A 26,544-nucleotide genomic window follows, 5' to 3' on the forward strand; every position below is an offset into this window, starting at 1 on the left:
ATTCCGCCATTTGGAGTTTTCTTGATGTTGGGGGGGAAAAACGCTGTGTCAGGCATTACTCCACAATTTCCTCCAAGTGTCCATCTGGACTGAGATGTGGTGACTGAGATGAATGGCATTTGGTGTACAGTGTTTTACAAGCTCAGCAAACCATTTAGTGACCAGTTGTGCCCTGCAGATGGGGGTAATGTCAACCTGGAAGAGAACGGTCCCAGTACCAAAAGGTTGACGAGGATCACTCATTGGTTTTTGTGTGTGTAAGTGTTTAACTAAACTCCTCCCAAGTGCTGAGTGGACCTAAATCACACCGGAAGAACCACCTCCCTCCTCCCCTCCTGCTTTAAATAGTCTTTGTATTCCGTTTTTTTTACTCATGGGCTTGTGCTTGTGTGTGTGTCGATGTATTGACAGGTGCGGTAGGGATGCCTCTTCCCGGTGTGGAGGTTCGTATTGTCATGACCAACACAACCAGCACCACCATTGTAGAGGGCAACCACCGAGAGACTCAGGTAACCACTGAATGAAGACTAAAACTAGGGAGGTGAATTTTTACTAAGTTCAAAGATGATTGATATAAAGAAATCAACTAGTTTAAAAATAGAAAGATTTCAAAAACGAATGTAGTTCATTTTGAATTTTAAACATACAACCCCCTAGTACAGCCCAGGTGAAGGATGATGACTTGATTATTTTCCCCAAGAAGTTTAATAAACATGAAATATGAGAGTTTACAATGTTTTTTTTTATATGCATGAGCCATAGAAATACAGCTTTTTCATTTCACAACTCTGCATGCAGGTTAGATTCATTTTAACAAGGCTAGTATTGCTGTTGTCGGCTAGTAAATCACCCAGCAAATAACTGACTGGTCATTTAATCGTTCTCATCCCTAATTAAAACTGCACTCAAATAGCTGAGCACACACACACACACACACACACACACACACACACTTACTTGATCTTCAAGACAGAGTGAAGGTACATTTCAACCTTGATGCATCTGCCTCTCTCTCTCTCTCTCTCTCTCTCTCTCTCTCTCTCTCTCCCTCCCTCTCTCTGAATATTCTGTAGGTACGCCCAGGTCTGGAGGGTAAGGAGGGGGAGCTCATGGTTCGAGGTCTATCTGTCTTTAAGGAGTACTGGAACAAACCTCAGGAGACCAGGGAGTCGTTCACTGCTGACGGCTGGTTCAAAACAGGTACCGCTCCCTCCATCCCTCTCCTTCTCTCTCTCTTCTCTCTCTCCCTCGTTCTTTCTCACTCAGTAACTCACCCTCTCATACATGCACACACACACACGCACACTCATTCCCTCAGAGTGAGTAGATTGCACACTCTCCCGCTAATTGCATCTACATGAGTTATACTGTCAGAGGGATTCAGAGGAGGAGCTGCTGTCAGAAGATTTGCCTCTGTCCCACCATCTGCAGTTTCGGGGCTTGAATTTAAACACTTTAAAAGCAGGAGTCCAGTCTAGGAGGCTGACAAAGTCTGTGTGTGTATGTGTGTGTGTGTATGTGTGTGTGTGTTTTGGGGAACTATGAGGGAGTGATAAATGGAGTATGTGTGTTTTTGGTGCTGCAGGGCATTTTTCCTCCCTAAGTGGTTGTGACTGCTCTGGGTCTTGAGGAGCCAAGCATAGCTTTCTCTCTCTCGCTTTTTCTCTCTCTCTCTCTCTCTCTCTCTCTCTCTCGTGTGTGTGTGTGTGTGTGGTAGCACAGAGGGGAGCTGTCATCAGACGCTCTCTCCCTACAGCCCGGCACTTCTCTCTGCCCCCCCAAGGAGCAACCCGCTTTACTGCCGAACCACTGGGAGACAGGCATGAGGCGGTGAGGGGGGGGGGGGGGGAGATTGGAGGGAGGGTGGGCAGAAGCGGTGGGGCTTTGAGTTGTCATGTAGAGAAGACAGGAAATAAGAGCCAAAAGCGAAAGAGTGGTGAGGGGGAAAGAGCTCGAAGTATTGTTGCTCTAGATCTGGTGGAGGGGTCAGAAAGAGGCAGCTACAAAGGCAAGGGAAAGGGATTCTGGGGGTGGAGTGGATCGGGATGGGTGGGTGGGGGGGTGTTTTGGGTGAGGGGGGGGGGGGGGGGTGAAAGGCAGCAAGGATGGAGAGACCTGATGGAGAGCGAGGCAGTGGGAGAGCAGGGCAGAGTGTGTTTAATTGGCTTTGCAGGCTGGAAGGACAGAGTTCCCGAGCGCAGCACGCTGCTGTCACACTCCATTACAGCCACTGGCCACATAATGAGAGCCCGCGCAATCAGCTCCCCACAGACCAGTCCCCGAGCCACAGACGCAGCCGGGCACACACACACACAACCAAACACACTCACACATACACACTCATACACACACTGCTCTATAGGAAGCTGTCAAACACCTCTCTTGCCCACCCACCTGCCTGTGCTCCCCGACTCACACACACAACAAACACACATGTGCGTGCGTAGTGAGACATATGGATTTCACAAATAGGCACATGCTCATGTGGACACTAAGTCCCACATAAGTTGCACATACAAACCACGTGTGACTCTTGCACTGTACCCCATTGATGTGAATGTGTGGGGGGGTGAAGTGTTAGATGCAGGCCGACTTTGTACTTACCCTCTCCTTAGCTTCCTATTTCCCCTCTCACACTCATACCCTTTTTACCCTTGCACCTGCTCCCTCTTTCACACTCTACCTTTCTCTCTAACACTCTCTCTTGTCCTAGCACTCCATCTCTGACTTGCTAACTCTTGTCTGATCTCTTGTCACCTTCCCCTGGAGCTTTCTGAATCGCACCTTTTCTACATCCTCCAGGATTTGACCTCCAGGTCTGGGAGGAAAAAGAAAGAAGGTGCGCAGCGCTGCACTGTTTTTCAGGGATCTGACCAAAACTCAGTCCCACATCCTTTTGGGTGCATTGGATGATTTTAAAGGTGTCCCAGAGCACAAAATGACCATAATATATTTATGAGGGATTGATAGGATTGTTAATTGATGCCAATGACTCAACATTTACTTCAGCAGTTGCTGAGATTTCCAGCTTTCAAAACTCACTTTCTGGCCCGTATTCTGTTTTGGAGCCAAAACTCTGACAGGGCTATGAGCAAGCAACTGCTGTCGGAAGACATTTCGTTCTCAAGCTAAAAAACAAATGGCAAAGCAGTATTATTATTACATTATTTTGCATTTTTATATATTGCCTCTTCACTAGATGTTTCACATGGATCTCTACTCTAATTATCTAGTTTACTCGTCTCTGCTGTGAATATGTGACTATTATTTGTGTCACTTACAAACCACCGTAAGCTCTGCCAGAGACCTACTGATATTATTGCAATGCCACGGCCGATAGAGGTTGATAAAAGTAATAGATTATGTAATGGCCCTTAACATTGCACATTTCTGATTTTGTATAATGCTACTGGCTGTTATGTTGGCATACCCTTTTAGCCTATATATCCTAAGGTAGATGGAATAAAACAATTCAGGCTACTATATTCATAACTCATGTTGGATGAGCCAGTAGAATCCGTTTGAGTTGCAAGAAAATGTTGTTTAAAACCACTGCAGTTAAAGATGTCTTGAAAACCATTCTGTTAGTACTATATGGTAGAGACACAAAGGAGGATGACGTTTGAGGAGAAAGAAAGATAATAGAGGGAGACTGACAGGCAAAGAGGGAGGGAGAGGCAAAAGAGAAAAGGCTAAAGAAAAGGTGAGCGAAAGAAGCAGAGAAGGAGTGTGAGAGTTTAGATCAATAAGTTCTCTGTCGGCCAGAGGTGTCTTCTCCAGCGCCAGCGAGTGCTGCGTAGCATGACTGGCAGCTCTATAGGGAAGCTGTCATCCTCTCCTGACTTCTCTCTCTCCACTCATCTTCACAAACATCTCTGAGCACATTGATCCCTCCTCGCTTTTTTGCCTTCTCTTTGTGCTCTCTCTACTGTACAGTCTTTCTGCCATCCAAAACTATGAGCTCAGCTGAAGTAAACAAGACTGCAAGGCCCTTTGTTGTTGGAGGTGATGCACACATGTAAAGACGGTGAGTTCAGGGCAGTGGAAGTGAGAAAGGAGCCAGAGCCACATTGAGAGGGGGGGGGAGGAATAGAATTGGGTTCAGCTGGTGCCCACCACCCAGGACAGACCACTACTCCTCCCAGAATTGATTATTATGCACTGAAATAAACCATAAATAAATGTATGAATATATAAATAAATAAGCACTAGTGGGAAGGGAGAGAGGCATAGGCATTAGCAATTTTCCAAATGGTGTTGTGCGGTGGTGAATAATGGAGGCTTGGTTGTAGCAGGCAGTGTGGAGTAAGCAGTGCTTGGGGACTGGCCATTAGCCCAGCCTGATCTTCAGTAACAGAGCTACGCTGGGCCAGGCCAGGAGGAGGAACCGGAGGCTGGATAACTGGAAGAATGTTAACTTGGACACGCTCAGGCTTCGTAGCAGGAATGTTAACCAGCGCTAAATCTTTGCCGTTTTAACCTCAGTTCCATATATTATTATGGCTTATTCCCATAGAACCTCATTTATCCATATGTCAGACGACTGAGTGGTCGACCAAAGAGCCAGAATGAGCAACAAATGTAGCAACACATTCTTCTGATTATGTTAAAGTGTTGAGATTTCCGCATTTACGCTGCACAAAGTAGTTTAGGGTGCATCTGCCTGTATGGTTTATCTTTTGAACAAGCGTTGTTGCAAGGGACTTAAGTTTGTTTCAGTGTTGCAGAAATGTCATTCTCCCAAATAGTGCTGGAACGATTAGTCAATTAATCGATTAGTCGATCGACAGACAATTAATCAATTATAATCTTGATAATCGATTAATCGTTTTAGGAATTTATCTAGTAAAAATACCAAACATTTGCTGGTTACAGCTTCACAAATGCTAATATTTTTCGTTTCATACAATTATTAAATGAATACTTTGGGTTTTTTTTGGCTGCTGTTCAGACTAAGTAAGCAATTTTAAGAATCACTTTGGGCTCTGGTAACTTATGATGGGCATTTGTCATTTTTTCTGGCATTTTATAGACTAAATAATTAATCGATGAATTGGAAAAAAATAATCAGTAGATTAATCGATAATGAAAATAATTGTTAGCTGCTGTCATACTCCCAGAGTTTCAATTAACAAAGCTCAAGTATGAAAACACACAAGAAAATAACATGTGTGCGTGTGTGTGTGCATGTGCGCGCGGCACGCGCGTGTGTGTGTATGTGTGCGTGTATACGCAAGACCGAGAGACACATAACCCCAGATGTAAAGGTGAGCTTCAGGTCTGCAGGCTAAATTCTCCGCAGACAGACAGAAGTGTGGCTTATATCCCACAGAGACATCACCAGTCATTTGTGCATTGCTCTTTTGCTCCCAGCTGTGCTCTCCTCTTCCTCTCCCACTCTCCTCCCCTCCCCTCCATCCCTCCCTGAGTCCCTCAATGTCAGATTTCACCTCCGGTCACAATGTGTCCTCCTAACCCCAATGTCAGAGTCTCCTGCGGGGTCTCGGCACCGCCCAGCCCTCCCAGCACTTTGTTCAGATCAGACATCCCTTCCTATAACGTTTACAGCCAAGGTGACGACACGCGGCAGTCCCGGCTTTATTAATACCGGCTACAGGTAATTCTAGTTTAACGCTGCTTCATCCAAGCCGCTAAGATGCAGGGAATTTCAACAAACTCTTACAAGCTGCTGTATCACTTTGTCCTCTGTCCATTTTCCTATATAGAAACTAAAGAAAAAGGAATGAAAGGCCTGTGTTTTTCACAAAGCTTTTTATTTGTTTGCTAATTCATTCATTCATTCATTTTTCTTCTGTTCTGGTTGAAAGCAAAGGAGTGTTGGGATTTCAAAAGTAGATAGACAGACAGACAGATACTTATTATTAATATTAATAATATATAATATATATTAATATTAATTAATATACTTATTAATTATTTTAACTGTCTCGTCTTAATTCAATTGTTGCAGCAGCAACACACACTTGAGACAAGACTTTTTTCATTCCAGTGCTTTTACCTTATAGCATCTCCTGAAATAGCATGTGAGATGAGCTCAGTCAGTTCCCTGTTCTCACCTAATTCACACAGCTTCATCAGCTTAAAAATCAGTGATGATTGTCGGACCCCAAGGTATCAGTCAGTGTATAATACTACCATCTCATGCCTTTGAATAGGATTTGATAATGTTACTTTTTCCCCCCTCAAGAAACAGCAGTGTAGCAGCAAAAATAGCTGTAAGACTGTGTACAAATTGTGTTCGTGTACATAAGGTGGAAAATTGGAGAATGTAGATACCAAAGTAAAGCATAAACAACTAATAATAATGTAACTGAAACAATTTAAAATAAAACTACCATATTTACCATAAAACAGAATGTACAGGGTGGCATTACTATGAATTTAGTCATTTCAGTTTTCTATTATGTGATTTCATCAAGAGACAAAGAGACCTGGAGCTGCTGCAATGACAGTTGGAGACTGACTATTTTTAGTTTTTGCACCCAAGTGAGCTTCATTTTGTTAAAGCGCTTCCAGGTAAATACTAGAAAATGCACCTTTATCCTAATCGCTCAGAGTAACAGCCGCAGAGTCCCCAAAGTCAGTCTCCCATTCTTGATGGATCACCTCTACTCTCGCCTCTCGTTTCTAGCTGTGGGAAACCTGTTCATGTTATCAAATCAAGCGCGAACTGTTGTTCTAGATAATCGAATAAGAACATCACAGGAAGATCATGATTATTGAACTCTATTTGAGGGTGGATTTTCCCTTTTCGAAGTTAGCAGACTAAACATGTTTCGGAAAAATATGCTCCTGCCGAGGAACACAGTCGTATTAGTTGATCCAAGTTTTGAAATCAGTCGACAATCGACGGCTGTTGTTTGGAGCCGGTGTGCGTCGGTGGAGTCCCTATCAGATTTGTGTGACACGGTGGAGAACAGCAGCATGTAAACGGCAGTCAAGTAGTCGGCTTGACGAACACGGCGGATCTGAGACAGACATCAATCCTCAAGTTCAGCTTGTTATCTGCTGGCGGAAAGGCAGCCCAGCAAGGAATATAATCAGTAACATTAACATAAAGCAATTCAAGCTCCTTTAATTGCATTATATTAAACAAATTAGATCACTCATCCAAGTGCAAAGTGCTTTCTTGTACGATATTAATTACTAAAAAAGGAGCTGTGACAAAAGTTAAGGATGATAAATAATGTCAGAGCTGAGATTTCAGTGCTTGGCTGTCTGTTATTTATCCTCATTAACTCTTCCATCTAGGCGTCGGGGCTTTAATGTGGAACATTAATATTCATATATGCTAAGTGTTTACAGTCAGTCTGAAAAGAGGCATGACTCCCATTCAGACCTTGTTCATCTTTGTGCAGATAAGGCCCTCCGCTCCTCAGTCAGAAATAGGGTGTTGTTAGTGTGATAGATGGCACTCGGCTCCATGCTGCAGTGTAGCAGTGGAAGTTCTGCTGAGAGATTGTGACTCCAGTTGTCCCACAGTTCGTTCTCACCGTGGAAAAGCATTTCCTTCATCAGAACCAGAATCACTTAAATTGTATTGGCGCAAAGTCTAATAAATATATGGCATAAAAGGAAGGACACGTGTTCTTTGCTTGGTTGTGGAGAGTTGTCAAATTGCTTTAAATACCATCCCAATTATGCACAGTCTGATTCATTTCACTTAAGTTTTTGTGACTCAACAGTTAATTTTAATCAGTTATTTTATGTATTCGGCATTTTTTTAGTATGCAGATTTCTTGTTTCATCATGATGGAGATGGGAGCGCCAGACATATTGCGGGGTTACAGTTGCCTAAGGAAAGGAGTGCACAAATGGACTGAAGTCAAAGGCAGAATGCAGGTATCATAATGTGAACGTGGACATGCCTTGATTTGCATATTCATCAGTTAAAGTGCGCGTCCTGAAGGAGGCTGCGTATCCCCAGGCGTAACTCCGGGGTTGGCGGAGTAAACACAACTGCGCTGTGCTGAAGTCAAGGTCTGAATCAGGCCCTTTATGAACTATATATATACGAATCACGTTCATCTACATATATTCATACAATATTTATTCCAGTCTATTGCAACGACAGCAGAAATCTGTTGTGGGGCTAGAAGGGACTGACAGACTAACGACTTCTGTGACCTCCATGAAAAATGTGTTTATACTTTTTTTGGTTGTCTTTCTCCTTCGCCAACACCTCCAGCAGCGATGCCAGCGGCGGACAGACTGAAGTGTTTCTGTGATGTTGGCTGTGGCCTTTGTCATATGTCACACTGCCCTTTTCTTCCCCCTTTTTCCTTCCATACACCTCCTCCTGCCCTCACCCTGTGTGCATGTACTTATTTTTCTTCAGCAAAGAAACAAAGTGTCCAAAGTGTGTGTGTGTGTGTGTGTGTGTGTGTAGGTGCGTGGGTTGAGGCCTCTTACAGTGACATTTTTCCCAAGGCACCTTGTGTGCTCCCAATCAGAAAAAATTAAGAGCACGGGAAAGAAATGTAGGAGCACAATTTGGAAAACAAATTGAAAATACCCCATAGCTACTTTGAATCTCATGCGTCTCAAGTCTTCTATTACAGTTTCTGAGGTAGCGGGCGTGCTGCTGGCGCTGTCGAGCCCCGGGGCTTCGTCCCCGCCGGCCTGAGAGGTGGTTGAGTAGATACTCAGGGAGAGAGGCAAACAGTTAGTCTGATGGGCAAAGAGCCAACAGCTTGCTGCAGCCATTAGGATCCAGCAGCCAGTGGTCAATATCCGCAATCAAAACCTCAGTTTAGCTCCAATTTAAGTACATCACACATAGTCTAGTTGGAGCTAAGTAATAAATCGACTTTATATGGTCAGATTCCATTTATATGTTAGGATTCCATTCACAAACATTTTACAAAGCAGACGAAGTTGACATGGTTTTCAATGTTTTCTTCTTTTGTGATTTTGGGTGCAAAGCAGTGTAGGGAATAGGATAACTTCTAAAAAAGTAAGTTACATATTACCTCTCAGTCACAGTAATACATTTTATGGCTTTATTATTCTGTATGCAGGGTGACTTGTTGGTTTATAATATATTTTGTTTTTACAGTTTTTACTTTTGAGTTGCCTTCACGAATACCTCTGGCCAACAATACACGCTGGTCACCTGTCTATCACTGCAGAACATGCATATTGCTAATCTGTTGTTTTTTTTCTTCTCCTTCAATTCATTCAATGTAATGCACATTTTTACATGGAAACTGTCAAGCGCAGTGACATCAAAACTGACGTCTTTAATTTAAATAAAATGAGAGCAGGAATGGAGGTCAGTCACCAGCATTGTGTTTAAAATATTACGCTCCAGTAGAAATATCATTCTGAGAGCAATTTTGCATCAGTCATCAATTGCATTACCTGTAATTTGAATAACTGTTGACAATACACTTCTGTGCACAGTGATTTTTTACACGCCAAACAACTAAATGATAATAAATGGCTTAGAATAATTTGGGGTTGACTTTCTGAATTTCAATTATGCTTTAACAGGGTGAAGTTTTCTGCAAAGCCAACTGTCATTTTCTTGTCTTCTGAAAGACATTCTGGAAGTTTCTCTGCCCTCCATCCTCAGTTTAAGTCTTTACTGATCTGTTTTTATTTCTTTTTTTTTCCACACTGTGTGCCTTCACTTTCTTTAATGCCTCAGAATGAGATGAAAGCCCAGTGCAATTAGGCTTCTTATCGTTTTAATTAAGAAAGCCATTCGGCCATATCTGCCTCCGACGCCATAACACATAATGGCAGAGAGCCTCTGATGCCTGAAGTAGTGTTTGTGTGTGCGTGTGTATATATATATATATATATATATATATATATATATATATATATGTATGTGTGTGCGTATGTGTGTGTACAAGCATGTGTGTGTGTCCTAGTAACACAATTCCCAACAATCTCCCTCCCGCCCTCCTTTCCTCTCTTTTATCAGTCTGTGTTCTCCAATCACTATTCCCACTCGTGCCTCACTCCAAACATGCTGTTCTATCCCTCGTTATTTTCCTTCTCCTCAAAGAGACAAGGTCAAAGAGTCCACTATAAGTACTTCAAACTCAATTGAAGAATGTTGTCTGAATGTTTCGTTTCAACCCTTCTGTCAAACATTGCCTCATTAATGCTGTTTGCCTCCTTTTTTACTTAAACATTTGCAGTAAATGGGGGTGAATTTCATGGCATTTTCTTCTATTTCAGCACGTGCATACACACAGACACGAGTCTACACGCACACACACACACACACACACACACACACATAGGACACGCTAGCAGCTTATCAATGTGCACATAAACCATGCTCTCTTTCCCACATCCATTTACAGAAGAACAGAGCTACATGGCCGTGACCAAATTATTCCTGCATTTTTCTTTTTCCCCTCGCCCAAAAGCGGAGGCGAAGAGGGGAAACTGTAACTACCCTGTTACTGGTGTTAACACCCAACCAGCTCCTCTACTCCCCCTCTGCTCTCCCTCTCTCCCTCCATCCCCCCTCTCCTCCCCCGTTACCCTAGCCTATCAGTGCGGAGCAGTGGTCTGTGAAGAAATTCCCAATATCTAAATTTACACACTGTATCAATCTTGTTTAATAGACTGGAAAGCTTATAGCCGCCGCGGCAAGCCGGCAGAGAGGGCAGCGGTGATAAATTGTCGGCGTGCAGGCGACAGCCGCCCGTGATGTATAATGAAATATTTATGATTTATCCCAGCTAATAAACTGAAATGAAGTGCGTGATGTATGGGAACAGATGGGCCCTCTATTGATGCTGAGGCGCAGAGGCAAGGGGAAGAGGAGACGGGAAGATAGGTGGAGAGGGGGAAACAGGAGATGCGATGAGAGATGCTCCAGAGAGGTGGCGAGAGGGAGTAAGAAGCGATGGAATGAGGCAGGGAGGAAATATGGAGGGCGAGGAGAGGGCTTAAAAAAAAAAAATTGGGAAGGTGGTAGTGTATGTTTGGCTACTGTTGGAAAGAGGAGAGGCTGGAAGAGTGGCCAAAAAGGCAAGATGGATAGAGGAATGCAGGGGGATAAATGAGATGAGATGATGGAGTAGAAGACAGAGGGAAGATGACAGTAAAAACAGACCACCATCAAACTAGAATATTTCTCCCACAATGCCTCATGGTGTTGATTCCAGGTAAGTCGGGCCAGTCATTTTCTTTTGTTGGTTCCATGTTCCAGGTGTAGACTTGTGTCCTTCCTTTGCTGTTTTGCCCTCTCACATTTTAACCTTGTGGATGCGTCCCTCACCCTCACCCCCGCTGACCACTTGTCCACCACCTATCTTCAACCCTCTGCCTTCACTTCAGCACCTGCTTAACCTCATGGCAGCATCACGCACACACACACACACACACACACACTTACGCTGACCCACTCCTCCCTCGGTCCCAGCTGTGGACGCACAACCTATAATAATCCAAGAGGACACCTCCCTCTCCCTCTCCCTCTCCCTGTACCTTCTTTTCTTCCCTCTGCTCTTCCTCCTTCCCTCCGTCGTCCATTTTTCTCTCTCTCTGTCTCTCTCCACTCATCCATACTGACCCATTTCCTCTCCTCATCATCCCCAGGCCCAGCTGAGCCCCTCACACCTCACACCACATACTGTACTCAGCCTCCCCCACACCTGTCTCCCCTGGACGCCTACTGGTGTCTGTGTGTGGGTGTGGGAAAGAGGGGGAGGGGGGGGGGGGTCCTCCAACACCCATCCATCCACTGCACTCCCACTGACCTTTCTCTATCACACACACACACATACATGCATGCACAAACACAAACGCACACACCTTATATTCACCCGACTTCACTCGAGTCTAGTTGTGAAGTGAGGTGACAGCTTCTCAGTGTCTGTGTGTGTCTGTCTGAGTGCGTGTGTGTCTTTCTGTGTGTGTTTCTGTGTGTTTGTGTGTGTGTGTGTGGGTTGGTGGGTGGTTGGGTGTATGTCATGGAGGGTGTCAGAGTCTTTGTCCTCTCCATTCTCCCTTTCTGAAACGACATCCCTTGCAGCCAGTGTTATAAGTGACGTCACTGATACCTAGAGATGCTATGTCAAATATAGTCTCCATCTCAGACGAGAGGCTCAGTCAAGTGGTTATTTATGTGGCAAAGTGTGTGTGTGTGTGCATGTGTGCAGGGGCGTGCTTATCTAGTGGTTCGCAAGCGTTTCCTTTTCTCAGCCAAGCAGATGTGAGTATATGTGTGTCGGTATCCCGATCGAGTACATGTATGTGTGTGTGTGCGTAATTAAGTGACGCTTCAGCATGGCACAATCTTTATCTCCACATCCAGGAGATATTGTAGAGGCGGATACAAGCACTCCCAATTACACACTACTGAAGACCTGGAGCCTCTCTCTCACACACTCTCTCTCTCTCTCTCTCTCTCTCTCTCTCTCTCTCTCTCTCTCTCTGTCCACTCCTTCCCTCCCATGTCTTGTAGGAGACACAGCAGTCTATAAGGACGGTGTGTACTGGATCCTGGGCCGCAGCAGCGTTGACATCATCAAGAGCGGCGGCTACAAGATCAGCGCACTCGAGGTGGAGCGCCACCTACTGGCCCATCCCGACATCATGGGTGAGAACTGGCTGCGCTGTGCAGGAGAAATCAAATTTTAGGACAGTTGAGATGTTTTAGCTGAACGTCCGGCTGGTTTGACATTTTACCCTTTCAGATGTGGCTGTGATTGGTGCGCGAGACGCCACATGGGGTCAGAAAGTCACTGCGGTGGTGCAGCTGAAGAAGGGGCGGAGCTTGACCTTACCTGAGTTGAAGACCTGGGCAAGGTACTGTGACTTTAAATAATCTCTTCTCCGGTTTAATCTTCGGTTTAGGGTTAGAAATGGGGTTAAGATGACAGTCTGTAGAGATGCAGCGAATAGGCAAATGATCCTTTGCCTGTCTACTTTTTATCACCTGATAGTTAGTTGAGTAACAATATTGGACTATCCAATTAAAGTGTTGCCCTTTATTGATCCTTATAGGGATGCTCTGTTTATGCTAGTCAGGGCGCAGGCTCAGCTACAGAACAGCACCCCTGGTGGTGGGACGGAGTCAGTGTCTTGCTCCAGGACACTTCAGCAGGGCAGATCTTTGCCAATGTAGGGACTTGAACCCGGATCCTCCAGTTTAAAGTGAGACTCCAATCCATAGCACCATGGAAGAATGTGACCTGAATAGCCTTTGACCGCTTGGCCATCCTGGCTTCACAAAAAATGAGACCATATCCCATTTTTGCAAAATAGTGCTGACCCTCTCTTGGTTAAATCTGAGTACACTGATTTAAGAAGAAGACGTTTCCTCATCTCATTTTCATCCTGTGGTAAATAAATGACGACTCATAAATGCAGACTATGCAGCTCTCCAAACAGTTCAGCACACGTATCCCCAGCGACCGGCCCTGAAGCCCTCAGATCAATAGGGAGGGATGTGAGAGAAAGAGAGGCCAGAGATGGACTAATGAGGGGAGCTGAAGGAAAGACAGGGGATGAAAAAGAGGAAGATGTGCAGGAAGCGAACAAATGATTGTTATGGAGGGCTCTGTCTTATGGGCTAACAGTTGTTGTTGTTTTTGTTTTTTTTTTCATTTCTCTAAATGTCAATGCAGTTTATTTTGTCTAGACAGTTGGCGATGACATGCGGTCGTTCTCTTTGGAGTGACTGAAGGCACAAACGCTCCTCCCCTTCCCTCCTTCTTTTACTTGAACTCTTTGTAGAATTTGGTTTCTCAGTGATTCGTCCACCCTGCCCTCTCTCTTCACTTTCCCTCCATCTGTTTCTGTCCTCCACACTATCCTCCAACCACCCACTACCATCTTTCTACCGTGTCTCAGAATTATGTGCCTGTGCATTTTGTGTGTGTGTGTGTGTGTGTCAGGGCCGTGGGCTCCATATGGTGTGGGGGTGTTAGGTCCTACTGCTGTGGCCTGCTGGTCCAGCATGGTGGATTACCATTGCTGCCTGTGACCCAGGCTAACACACACACACACACACACACACACACAGAGTTCTCAGCCACGGGTGCCGCCAGAGGACAGGCAGTGCCAGTACACAGCCCACTGCTGGGGCCAGGGTGAAGGAGAGAGAGAGAGAGAGAGATGAAATGAGACATAAACAAGTAGATGGATGCTCACTCTTCAGTGCCCTGGCTTCAGCTGTCAGTCTGAATCTCTATCACACCCTCTGTGTTCCACACTGCCTTGAACACACACACAACACACACACACACATACAAACACACACACATACAGCCTCAGAGAAATTGGTGACATGAGCAAGCCCCATTAGAGAGAAAGAGACGCATATGTATACATACACACTCACTCACACTTTACTCATTGAGTCAGAGAGAGAGGGAGAGACGGAGACAGAGAGATGCTCAGGAAAAAAAGAAAAAAAAACATCTGCTGAAAGGAGTATTTGATGGCAGCAGTATGAGTCATTATGCTCACTCTCACCACAAGCATGCACACAAGAAGACACACACACACACACACACACATACACACACACGCACACAAACAAACAAACTAGGTTAGAAGATAATAAAAAAGCTCCAGGCTTCAAGACTTGACATAACAACCATGCACTCAAAATGGAAAAATAAAACACTTTTAATTATCCCAGCCTTCTGTTTTTGCTTTTATTATTTGTTTTTTGTTTTTTGTTTTTTTATTTCACAGTGATTATATTGTTTTGTATGAAGGGAATAGTCTGTGTCTGGAAGGCGAATTGGGGATATTAGGGAGGAGAACTGCAGAGTGTATGAAGGACGTTTCTTTCCTTATCTCTACCACTCTGCCACAGGGCTAGCCTTTGTTCCGCAATTGTTTTCTGCTTTTTGTTGCACATGTGCGCGTGTGCATGTCCCCGTCTATGTGTGTGCATACATGCGCATATGTGTATGTGCGTGTGTGTCTCCTTGTGCATGCCTGTGAGTCTGCGTGTATCTCCTTGTAGCACTATACAGTCTCCAGTGAATTAGAGTGTCTGTGTTTGTCGGGGCTGTTTTTGCAGGGAGCACATGGCGCCCTACACCATCCCTACAGGCCTGGTGCTGGTGGAGGAGATGCCTAGGAATCAGATGGGCAAGGTCAACAAGAAGGACCTGCTGCGACACTTCTTCCCGTGACTGGACGCGCCGCACCGGTTTCCTAATTGGAGGAACGCAGCTCTACGTCACTTCCCGTGGTGGGAGATGAGCTGTCCCGACTGGTCAGATCCCAGCACATCACAGCCAATGTATTGTCACCAACAGAACTGTGCATATACTGTACACTGTATGTTTGGCTGTTCCAATATAGATATGGTAACACAGTGGTACCTACTGGAAAGAGAGGTTTGAGTATTGTTATTGGTGTGTTCAGATATTTTATCGGTATGAACAGTGTTTTCAGAGATTTAATTGGAAAAAAAAAACAGAAATTGCAGTGGTGTGGTGTGACCAGAATTACACTTAATTACACCAGCAACAAAATATAATGAAAGACATTGAGGTGGTGGAATAGGAAACCTAGAATAGGAAAAAAATGTACTTAGAGAGAATACACTTGAGAAATGTATTCACATTGATGCACTTGAAATAGCAGATATGTTATTCTAATGTAATAAAATTGAAATTATTTTGGAGTTATTTTTGGTTGGTGCTTTTTTATGAACCATGGTGTTGTTACACTACTTGTTTTTTCTGTGTGTGTGTGTGTCTGTGCAGCTGTGGTTACACAGGTGTGATGAGAGCCTGAAGGCGGATACTCTAGCAAGGCACAACACCACAGCTGGATGCTCCACACTCCATCTGACTAACCCTCCCTCTCTGCTCGCTCTTCTCACCTCTCATCCTTTTTCATCCCCGTTTCCCCAATCCCTCGCCTCTTCTATCTTCTCTACAAGTCAAAACAGATTGTGGTGGCACTTGGACCAACTTGACTGTGTGACTCCTTCTGAATGAGCCCTGGCACGCCGCCAGCGTAGACAGACAGTGTGTGCGAAGAGATGGAAGAATGGCACGGAGAAGAGAAAAATATAAAGCGGCACTGTCAGAGAGAGATTGGAGCCTTAACGAGAACTGGCTGGAGAAAGTTGTTAGAACAGAGGGGGATGAGAGAAATGAAGAAGGGAGCGAAAGAGTGAGCGTAATGAATGTTTTGAACAAATGATATGCTAAGGATTTAGAGAGGAGAAGAGGAGGGGAAGAGAGAGAGGAGGAGGCTAAAATACAGCTGAGATAAACAGTCATGATGAGCAGCTAGAGAAAGGAAGATGGAAAGAAACACAAGTGCAACCCCCAGCCAGTACCTCCGTCTGTCCACACACACACACACACACACAGTCCTCCGCCCACAGTCACCAGAGACCTGATTAAGAGAGCAGAGCTATCGATCTGTGGGCTGGCAGGCTAGGATGGATGAGCAGGCAGGGCTGCAGGAGCACCAGAGGACAGCTTCAACCCCCCACCACCCACAACACCCCACCCAACCACCCACCCACACCGGAGCTGGGAGTTGGCCAGGGCCAGGGGCAGCAAGGCCGGGGTTGCCATGTTGAGGCCGGAGCCATTTTATGGGGCAGAGGGTCAAAAGCGAAGCTGCAGACATGAGATCCGGGGCCCAGGAACCAGTAGGTGGTCAAGGGATGAGAGAGGCTACCTGAGCTAGTTAGGAGGCCTGGCAGGATGATGTGATACAGGGTCAACGCTCCACTCGGGTGGGTGGGGGGTGGGGGTAACCGAGAGAGTGAGCGGGTTCCAGTGCTTGCCTGGTGCACACAAGGGGGAGGGGGAGGATGGTGGATATTCCCAGGACTCGAGCTTGATGGAGTACTCGTGCCCTTGAACTACTTCCACCTCTCCTATTCTCTCTCTCTGTCTCTCTCTCTCTCTCCCTCTCTCTCTCACACACACACACACACACTCCCTCCCTGCCTGTGTTTGCTGGAGCGTGGTGGAAGAGGTTGTCTGCAGATGGCTGCTTATTGGGCCCCAGGGTCCTGGAGGGCGGGTTATGGGGGACACCAGGGAGGTTGTGTATGTGTTTGAGAGACACAGAGAGTTTGGGTAGAAGGGCAAAGGTTTTAACAAACGGGCGATGTTACAGAGTGATAACAAAGGGAGAGCTTACCTAATATTGTCATGTTGGGTTTTTTTTAACTATTCAGCTTCATGACGTCATGCATTTCCTTTGCCACGACTTCGCTGTTCATGTAAGACTCCGAGTTGGAGACATTATGGAAGAACAGGAGCCAGCTGGCATCACAAGCTGACAAAGAATTGAAATAGTATTACATTTCAAAGATATTCCTTTTTTTTCTGCATTGAGCGATTGAATGCCAATTCATTCAATCATTTATTCATTTTCTCTACCTGCTCAATCCTTTTCAGCAGCCTATCCCAGCATGCATTGGGTGGATGCCATGGACAGTTCGCCAGTCCATCGCAAGGCTGACAAAGATACTGCAGACGCTCATTTTCATACCTATGGGCAATCAATTAACTGCTTCTAACAAACGGAAAGGCAAACGACACAAATACAGGTAAAAACAAAAATAGCGTATGTGCCTGTGGCTTCTGAGGGCTTGTATTTTGGCTTGGGCTAAAGGCATGTTTCTTTGAAATGTTCCTCTGCTGTAATTCAGTCTCTCTCTCTCTCTCTCTCTCTATCTCTCTCCGACTTTCAGCAGAAGTCTCAGGCAGCCCGTCATTCTCCTCTGCACATGAAAGCCATCCATCATGAATGATTCTAGAGAGAGAGAGAAGAAGTTCCTCCCTCTCCTCTTTGAACACTCTCACTGCATAATAAACAGGTCAGACTGTTTGAATGAGATAGAGGAAAAACAATAGCCAGTCAATTCATGGCATATAGAGTTTCTTCACTAGGAGTTATACGCTGCTGGCTTACTGTACACATTACAGACACAAAGAAAGAAAATGAAAAAGAAAAAAAAACAACAATAGCCTTACAAATATACAGTCAAACATTCACATGTGCTGCACTTTTCACAATCGCAAAAGGATATGGGCCTGTGGCTAGTTGATCAACATGACAGGCTTTATGGATGTAACTGAGTGGAGAGAGGGATGATGGGAGGATGACAGGCTAGGCTCTTCGGCCCTAGGGACACCCTGAGTACACACACGCACACACACAAACACACATCAATGAGCCCAGACCCCCACTAGGCGTGTGTGTGTGTGTAGCTGATGCTTGTAGAGGCGGGTTGTTGTTTACATGGAGCTCATGTTTATTCTAAAGCCAGTTATACCTCGCTGGCTCAGCCTTAGGCTTGGTTCCTATTAAACTCCTGCTGACTCTCTTTCTCCCCTTTATTTCTATTTTTCCCTCTCTTTCTCTCTGTTGCCCTTTTCTCTCTGTCACGCTCTTTCTTTCAGCTCTCTTTCTCTTCCTGTCTTTCCCCCTCTCTCGCTGCTATCTGTGTCTCTGTTAATTGTGTTTGTCTCTATTTGATGCTCCACACCATGTTCTTTAAATAGAAGTGATGACTGGTCAATGTATTCTGGACAGGGCACCGCGCCACTTCCCACTGAGCAATTTTATATTGATTAGCCGTTTAAAAGACGTCTAAATGGTTCTAGATGTCTAGGCTAAAATGAGGCTACACAGGGTTTAAAAGTGAAAGTTTAGTCGACATCTACATCTTCGACTACATCTTCTGGGGTAGATGACAAAAATAAACCATTATATGATATTTACAGCTGTTTATGCATTGTTTAGATACGTAATAATGTATTCACTGGTCTAAAACTGCGATATTCACAATCTAAAAGATCCTAGACTCGATGAGATAAACCATAGAGGCGATGTTGAAATGACTAGTGACAAACTGAATTCAGTGTGTCTACAGTTGAAAACAGCTAAAAAACTTTTTGGAAAACGGGGGTGGGGGGAATGTGGATCAATATTGAATTATCATGTTCTAGCTCTCATAACTCGGCCCGCTCAACAATGGGGAGAGACAAGGTCATGAGAGAATAAATAGCAGGCAGACTAGCTAATGATCTATCATTCTGGACAAGCGGCTGCACCCGAGAGCGGGCCGGCTGACAAGATCATTAATAAAAGCTGCTGGGAGAGTGATCGATCGGCTTGATGGATGATCAGAGCCACAAATACTATAAAACACCTGGATGTCAGGCCTCGTCCCTCTGAAGAGAGGAGGGAGGGGAGGGGAGGGGCGGGGAGGGGAGGAGAGGGAGGGAGGGTACGGCAGCCTGGCAGGACAGCCCATCTTTAAAAAAAATCCAGATCCCAATGGAGATTAGTCAAACGGGATGAAGCCTCAACCTCTGAAACTATCCCAGAAAATTAATTCAGCACTGCAGCCCTGTGTGTGTATGTGTGTTTATGGACGTATGCATGTGTAGGTATGTATGTGTGTGGCTATTTAAGTGTGTCTGTCTGTCTGTGTATCTGTGTGTGTGTGTGTGTGTGTGTGTGTGTGTGTGTGTGTGTGTGTGTGTGCGCTACAGTCAATGTGCTGTATTCCACAGAAGCCCAGTGTGAGAGCATCAGTGTAATTTGAGGTAGATCAGGGAGTCAGCAGGTGCCCTGCTGTACAGGCTGCTGCAGCAGTCCACTGTGGTGTAATGGGAGGTATTTATTATTGACGTGCTCACTTCACACCATTACTGAGCTCTGTGGTGGTAATCTCTGTCTCCCCTACCTATCTCCACTACCTCCCCTTTCCCTTTCCCTCTCTCTCTCTCTGCTCTATCTGTTGTATCTCTCAGCGTGGTACAGTATCTCTTTGTCATCTACACACACGCACACGCGCACACACACAAACACACCTTACTCAGCAGTTAATCTAGATTCCTAATCTTTTCAGTGAGAGAGAGAATGAGTTCAGAAGGAGTGTAGTCTCCTTGCATGGCTGCGTGTATCAATATCTGTACATTGATCTGGCCTCGCCTCTCCTCCTCCATCCGTCCAGATATAGATTGGTTTTCCCAGCAGGTATCTGCGCCTTGAATCTGACTGATGGGCGGTGTGCGTAGGGGAGGGTATATTGAACCAGGGTGTCCCGCATGCCACAGGATTGTGTTAGGCTGCTGAGCAAAAAATGTACGAGGGTGGAGGGGGGGGGGGGTAGAGGAATAGGACATCGTCTTCAGGCAAGGTTACACATCATACAAGCGGCATGGACATTGGGAAAAGCTCTCCATCAGTTTCTCAATCAATGATGTGATGGTAAATAACAGGGATGGGTAAACAACATGAGGGTTGGGTATTTTAAAGGAAGAAAACATTTTTATACTTGAAAAAAGAATGAGAAAGGAGCACTTCTTGGATCTGAGGTAGTGGAGGACAGCAGAAACAGCTGCTCTGTGGTTGGCAGGTATAATACCTAAAAAATATACTAGGCATATTCCTTGCCAGTCACATAAGGTACGTATGAGGAAGTAAAGGCATGAATTCCCCAAAGAAAAAACACAGCACTCAAAAATGTAAAAAGCTTTTATTATAGTGGCTACATATTAAAAACAGCGACTAATGCATATTGACCAAGAACTGGTCTTCGCCAGAGTCAAAGTGCTGATTTATACTTTTTTCCTTAAAAAAAACATCTTGATAGTACTTAGTATGATGTTTACTATGAATATATGAAGTCATAAAGATTTACATCAGCCTAAAAAAAGGGTAGATAAACACTATTCCGTAAATAAAAAAAACTGAGTTTAGGTGGGTTTACCCTCCACTACATCCCCGGTATCAATTAGGAACAAGCCTATGTGTGTATGTGTGTGTGTGTGAGTGTGTGTGTGTGTGTACGTGCATGTGCATGTGTGTGTTGTTGTTGTTGTGTGAAGGAGGGGTGTGTGTGTATGCATTGTGTCTGTACGTGTCCGCGCGGTGCTGTTGTCATCAGTGCCTGACCATAAATCAGAGGCCCCCGGGCCGTGGGATTGCCCGGCTCGTGCCTCTATGTGTAATTACAAAGCTGACATTTAAACAGCAGCAGCCATATTTCACTCCCGCCAGCGCCGGACCCAGAGTGGTCTACGGATGGAGTAAAAGTTTTCAGGAAAGAAAAAAAAAAAAGAAAAGGCAGGAAAAAATCAATAAGAGATAAAATGCATTCTAATGCCTTGTTAATGGACCCGCATATTAATTATTCAACGGTGGCCATTTTGTCTGCTCATTAAAGTGGCAGCTGAGAGGAGAAATGTGCAGCATTGTTCTGCCCTTCTCTGCTCAGCCAGGGTTATTACCACCATCTCCTCTCCTCTCTAACACTGGATACACTGCGCCGGACACACTGTGCCTATTTGTATTTGTGCTGCTTATCTTGTCGTAAAACTGATTTAGATCTGATGGTTCTGTATTAGACGCAGATCCACATCTATACTGTATCTTAGTCTCCGGCTATAAGAGGAGAGGAGAAGTCAATCATATGACTGATAAAAATGAAGATTGGGAACTTTGTAAAACTGCCAACTATGCAGTGAGGAGTTCTGGCTCTGAAATATCTGTCAAGGGTTGTCGACAAGTTTGAAGTTTCTGATTGCCTGTTTAAAAATGCAACCAGTAATGTAATCTATTGAATTATTCCAGCTCAGTCATGTAATGTCATCAGTTTCAGTCATTTGGTTTGGATTACTTTGCCTTCAGCATCTACAGAATATAAAAGAGCAATGTATTCCAACTTACAGACTGTAATTCTAACGGCATTTCTATCATCACCTGCAACTATAGTAATCCATTACTGTCCATTTTTTCCCTTAAAATATGTTTTGAGTAATCCAACTGGGATCACTTTTCTGTTCAAAAGTGCTTGTAATCCAATGCAGAAGTTTATGTCACTGTAACCGTTAGAGCTAATGTTTCTCTATTCTAAATTTAAAGTTCAGTGTAATTACAAATACAGTTTCAGCATCTAAAATGGAGCTTCAACACCCAAAAAACTGGAATGTCCAGTGCTGATGGCAGGAGGCCAGTTTTATGTCCAGCTGAAACCCTCTGTGAAGATTTCCCACCTCACTTCTTTCTTCAACAGCGGTCTGTTTTTGTAGTTCCTCTGTGGTTACGCACATTTGTATCATTGCTTGTGCACATGGAATTTTTGCAAGAAGATGTACAAGCTTGCAGTTTGTAACGTGGAACCAAATTTATTTAAACTGACAAAATTGTACATTGTGTCTTTTGGTTAAATGCAGTTGAAGTACTTGGTGTCTACGGATAGAAGAGATCACAAGCAATCTCATACCAGATGTGGCTTTAAAGGGAAAATCCACCCTAAAACACTTTAATATTAATTTTAAAAAACAGCTAATGGCACTGTACCCATTTCTGGGTCTATTTTGTTGTTTGTTATTCCCACAGATAACTCGGCATTGATGTCACGTAGATGGCGTGACATCAGTGTTAAACGTCAGGTTTGGTGTCAGTCCTTCAATCAAAGAACAAGGGCTTCTTTCTAGAGTCACCATTTTGCACCGATGTTCAACAATCTACAGGGAGAAATCCAGACCAATTTCTCCATCGACAGAAGCCTCAACAGACCAGAATGCAATACAAGACATGTTGCAATTTGAGTAATGGGCACAACTCTCACTTTTCTCAATAGAGAAACTTGCCCTCTCGCTCTTACTATCGCTATCGCTCTCTCCACCAACACAGATATATAAACAACCCACAGCTGAATGGAACAACTTCAGCCGTGTTCTCTGCAGGTGTGAAAAGTCATTCTGGGAAATTTAGGTAGAAGTAGACGAGGCAAGTTGAGGGAAAGTGGATACAACAAAAAGGTAAATTACAACACAACATACAACATTATTACATCACTAACTAACTCCTGAAATGCATTGAATATCACAGATTGATGCTATATAACAGTGTAAGGAGGAAGGAAGTTTGATTTCTGCTGTATTCCCACATAGAGATTAGTTGATCTGAGTGAGGAATACACGGCAAAAATATCCATCTTAATAACTCATTTAATCTAGTTATTTATTATAAAAAAAAAAAAATCTGCCAATTGGGTGATAATTGGATAATATCACTTGCTTCCAATCCAAATCAATGTTTCAAGAAATTTCTTCAGTTATTGTAGTGGAGTGATCTGCCTTATTCAATATATTGACACTTATTGATGCAGAAACTGCGTTGGAAACTAGTGGAATTATCATACCCCATTGGCTGGATTTTTCACTTGTGAAAATAAGATGTCAAGAGTAAATATGAGATTCTGTGACTTGTTAAGATTAATATTTTTGCAGCGTCGGACTCAGTATTGGAAGTGGTTTTAATGTCAGGAGTGCGAATAGGGATGAGTTTGGGTTTGGAGGCTACTATTAGCAGTGTGGGCCAGTAGTTGGAAATGGGGCTGAGGCGGGGGCTGTGAGGGGGGTGGGGGGGTGGGGGGGTGGGGAGGGAATTAAAATTCCTCTTTGGCCCGCTGTCAACCTGCGTCTGCTGACTGCTCAGAGGAGCTGCGTGACGGGATTCCTAATGACACTGCAGCAGCCATTGCCACAAATTGCTTTGACTTGATTTATTTCTCCTTCTTTTACCACCACCCCCCCACCCCCCGCACCCCCCTGCTCCTCCTCCCTCCTCCCGACATTGCCATTCAAGCATTCAGTTTCTCTGTCTGTCTCCCTCTCTCTTGCTCTCCCTCTCCCTTCTTTCTCATACACACATATATGCACATGGAGTACCGTCTCCTCTTCAGCACCATGCCAGTGGCAGGGAACATCTGTCTCTAGGTCCCGCTGCCACACAGCGTTAGAGTCAGGGAGGGTCGCTCACTCCACTGGCCGGTCTGGAAGGGCCTGTGGGCAGAGCGGGGCCGAGCTGGCTGGGGTATGAGGGCGTCCAGGCGGAAACTTGTCCCCAGGTCCATCCTGCTTGCCTGCTTCATGCCCTTTGTTTGTGTGTGTGTGTGTGTGTGTGTGTGTTTGTGTGTGTGTTATATTGTTTGGCAAGCACAGGCAGTGATTTTGTAGGTCAGAGGGCGTCAAGGCATCAAAAACAACTAAAGGCTGCTTCTTTCTGTCCTCTCTCTCCCTCTCTCTCTCTCTCTCTCTCCTCTCTGTGTCTCTTTCTGAGCATCTCTCTGGATTTGAGTTGTTTTGTATATATTTGATGCTTGCTGGTGTCGTCCTGTTTGACTTTGTGGTCCGTATGTGCACAGTCCGGCATGTGCATCTTCCGTTCCTGCAGCGGTGCTTAAACCCCAGCGATGCATCCCCGTGCTCAGCCACTGTTTGGCCAGTTTTAATCTCCTTACATTTAGACTGTTTAAATTGTCTCAGTTCAGTTAAGTTCCTATTTACCTAACCAAAGTGGAATGCTATCACAGGCAGCAGGCAGTAGTCTGCCAGTCACACAGCAGATAGCTCGTTCATGCAGCGACAGCCCAGATAAGGAGGATGGGGGGAAAGTACTGTTTAATCAAACAGTGGAGGAGATGGAGGATGAGCGCAGGGAGCCAGGTGTGCTTAAAGGACATTTTGGTTCCACTTTCTCTCCCTCTGCCTCTCTGTCTTGCTCGTTCTCCGCTCTCTCTCTCACCCTAAATCTCTCTTCATTCTTCCTTTCTCATTTTTTCCTCTCTCAATCACGCCGTTTCTATATCTCTGCCTGTCTCTCTCTTTCCATATCCATCCATCTCTCTCTCTGTGCCCTTTTCAGTGGGTGAGGTATTTATCATCTTTATACCTGGAGGTTTGAGGGCCATGCATTGGCCTGATAGATGGGCTAGCCACCGATGTGCAACCACCTCAGGAGACACAAACCAGACAGCTATTTAGTAGCTGAACAAGACACATCGCTTTTCTTTTATTGTTTTCAAACTGCTTGGATGTGTGCGTGGGCGGGGAGAGGGAGGTTTAGGAGGAGGAGGCAAGACGGAAAAAAGACAGCAGATGCTCCCTCCTTGTCCAGAAAAACACAACGACTGGCCACAGGATGGACCATTATCCATCTACAGTGGCAGGGCCTTGGTATCACTGTGTTGTTGACAAATCTCTGGCTCTGACAACGATGACTCTGTGTTATAGCGAGCATAAAGCACTCAGGCAGCCTCCCTCCCTGCTATGGAGACTGCAGCAAGGGAGCACTCGGGGCAAGGGCACTCATAGCCAGGAGGGGAGTGTGTGTGTGTGTGTGTGTGAGAGAGAGAGAGAGAGAGAGCATTTTTGTGTGCATTTCTGTTTTCTGTGCTTGTGTGTATGTATGTGAACATTCATACATGCACAGGAGTTGCTGACGAAAGCCGCATGCCATTGATTCGCGTTTTAAAAATCATGAAAATTATAGCTAATTGCAACATCATTTAGAAAAACCTCTCAGTCTTTGACCCAGACTGTGTGCGAGCAAAACTAGAAACTAGGATTCAAACTTGTGCTGAGGGTAGCACACCACACTAGCTCTATAATACAAAAAGCTCCTGTATTTGTCTCACTTCACAAGCAGTCGGTGAAGCCTTTAATGTGTGACCTGACCTGTTCCTGGTTAAAGCTGCCCCGCTTTAATATGCTTACAGACGAGAAAGCCTCAGACAAGGTTGTAACTCAGGCTCAATAGGGGACCGCAATTACAGCGGGTAGTTGAATGTGCTACAGAACAGCCATCCAGGCATGCAGACATACATGGGATTTATGGTTAACATGTAACATGCGTGCTGAGACAGGGAGGCTGTGCGCTCCGGTGGGCACGTATAGAGATATCATCTGTGTGTGTGTGTGTGTGTGTGTGTGTGTGTGGAGGGGGGGTAGAGACGGAGAGGGGGATGGGATGTAATGAGTCACCCAAGTCTTGCATATAGTGAATCTTAAGAAAGGAGGGGTCGTCTCAGTTTGATTGACAGTCAGTCTGGAAGCCCCCTGTGGCAGGTGCCAGGGGCAGGTCACTGGGGCAACAGCACTGTTAGCCACACACAAGCAAACGCTCGACTGCTGTCTTTGGCATATGGGCCTCCCACTATTTGGGATACATGAGCCCACTGTTTTTTCATCTGGAGTAAAATAGAAAAAAAAAGGAGATAATTTCACAGAGAGAAACAGAGAGGTGATTTAGTGATGCTGGTTCTTATCTGTTCATCCCAGACTGCAGTGTATTGCACTGTACCTCAGAGTCTTTTAGAATAATAACACTGTAATAATAAGAGTTTTTATTTATCCCAGTAGGGAAACTCTCTTTTTTTTTTTTGCCTGCCCTACAGCACTCTTGCAGTATCTTGCTCAAGGACACTTCAGCAGGCTGGATGCGTGCTGAGATGAGGGTTTGAACCCAGCTTTCTTATTGAAGGGCAGACTCCCCACTCACCTGCTGCCCAATGTTAAAGAGGCTACTACTGAATCTATTGTGTTTTGATGTTAAGAGGACAGGAAAGGGCAGGTACACAAAAACATTCTATAAGTAAGAGCCCTGTAAGTCTCAAATTAGCCAAGCAGCGCTGCTAACGGACCGCCAGTTCTCTGACGTTATCCATGCACAGAGGAGAAAGAGATGAGGGGAGAAGAGAAAGGCAGGGAGAGGGAAAGAGGAGGAGAGGTAGGAGGGAGCTGAAGG

The 26,544-nt window shown here is 44.9% G+C and overlaps 2 protein-coding genes across 2 annotated transcripts in view; one reads left to right on the forward strand and one right to left on the reverse strand.

Annotated features, from left to right (window-relative positions):
- The window catches only part of acsf3 (acyl-CoA synthetase family member 3), a 31,688-nt gene extending 16,045 nt beyond the window's left edge, over positions 1-15,643 (forward strand). The window contains exons 6-10 of the mRNA XM_071919539.2: positions 412-509; positions 1,074-1,200; positions 12,458-12,592; positions 12,690-12,801; positions 15,032-15,643. Coding sequence (XP_071775640.2) covers positions 412-509; positions 1,074-1,200; positions 12,458-12,592; positions 12,690-12,801; positions 15,032-15,146 — 587 coding nt within the window. The 3' untranslated portion in view covers positions 15,147-15,643. The remainder of the gene's footprint in view (positions 1-411; positions 510-1,073; positions 1,201-12,457; positions 12,593-12,689; positions 12,802-15,031) is intronic.
- The window catches only part of spg7 (SPG7 matrix AAA peptidase subunit, paraplegin), a 240,869-nt gene that overhangs the window by 180,466 nt on the left and 33,859 nt on the right, over positions 1-26,544 (reverse strand). The gene's annotated exons all lie outside the window — the stretch shown is intronic.

The sequence above is a fragment of the Centroberyx gerrardi genome, chromosome 1 (assembly GCF_048128805.1).
Source record: "Centroberyx gerrardi isolate f3 chromosome 1, fCenGer3.hap1.cur.20231027, whole genome shotgun sequence".
Taxonomy (NCBI): Eukaryota; Metazoa; Chordata; class Actinopteri; order Beryciformes; family Berycidae; genus Centroberyx; species Centroberyx gerrardi.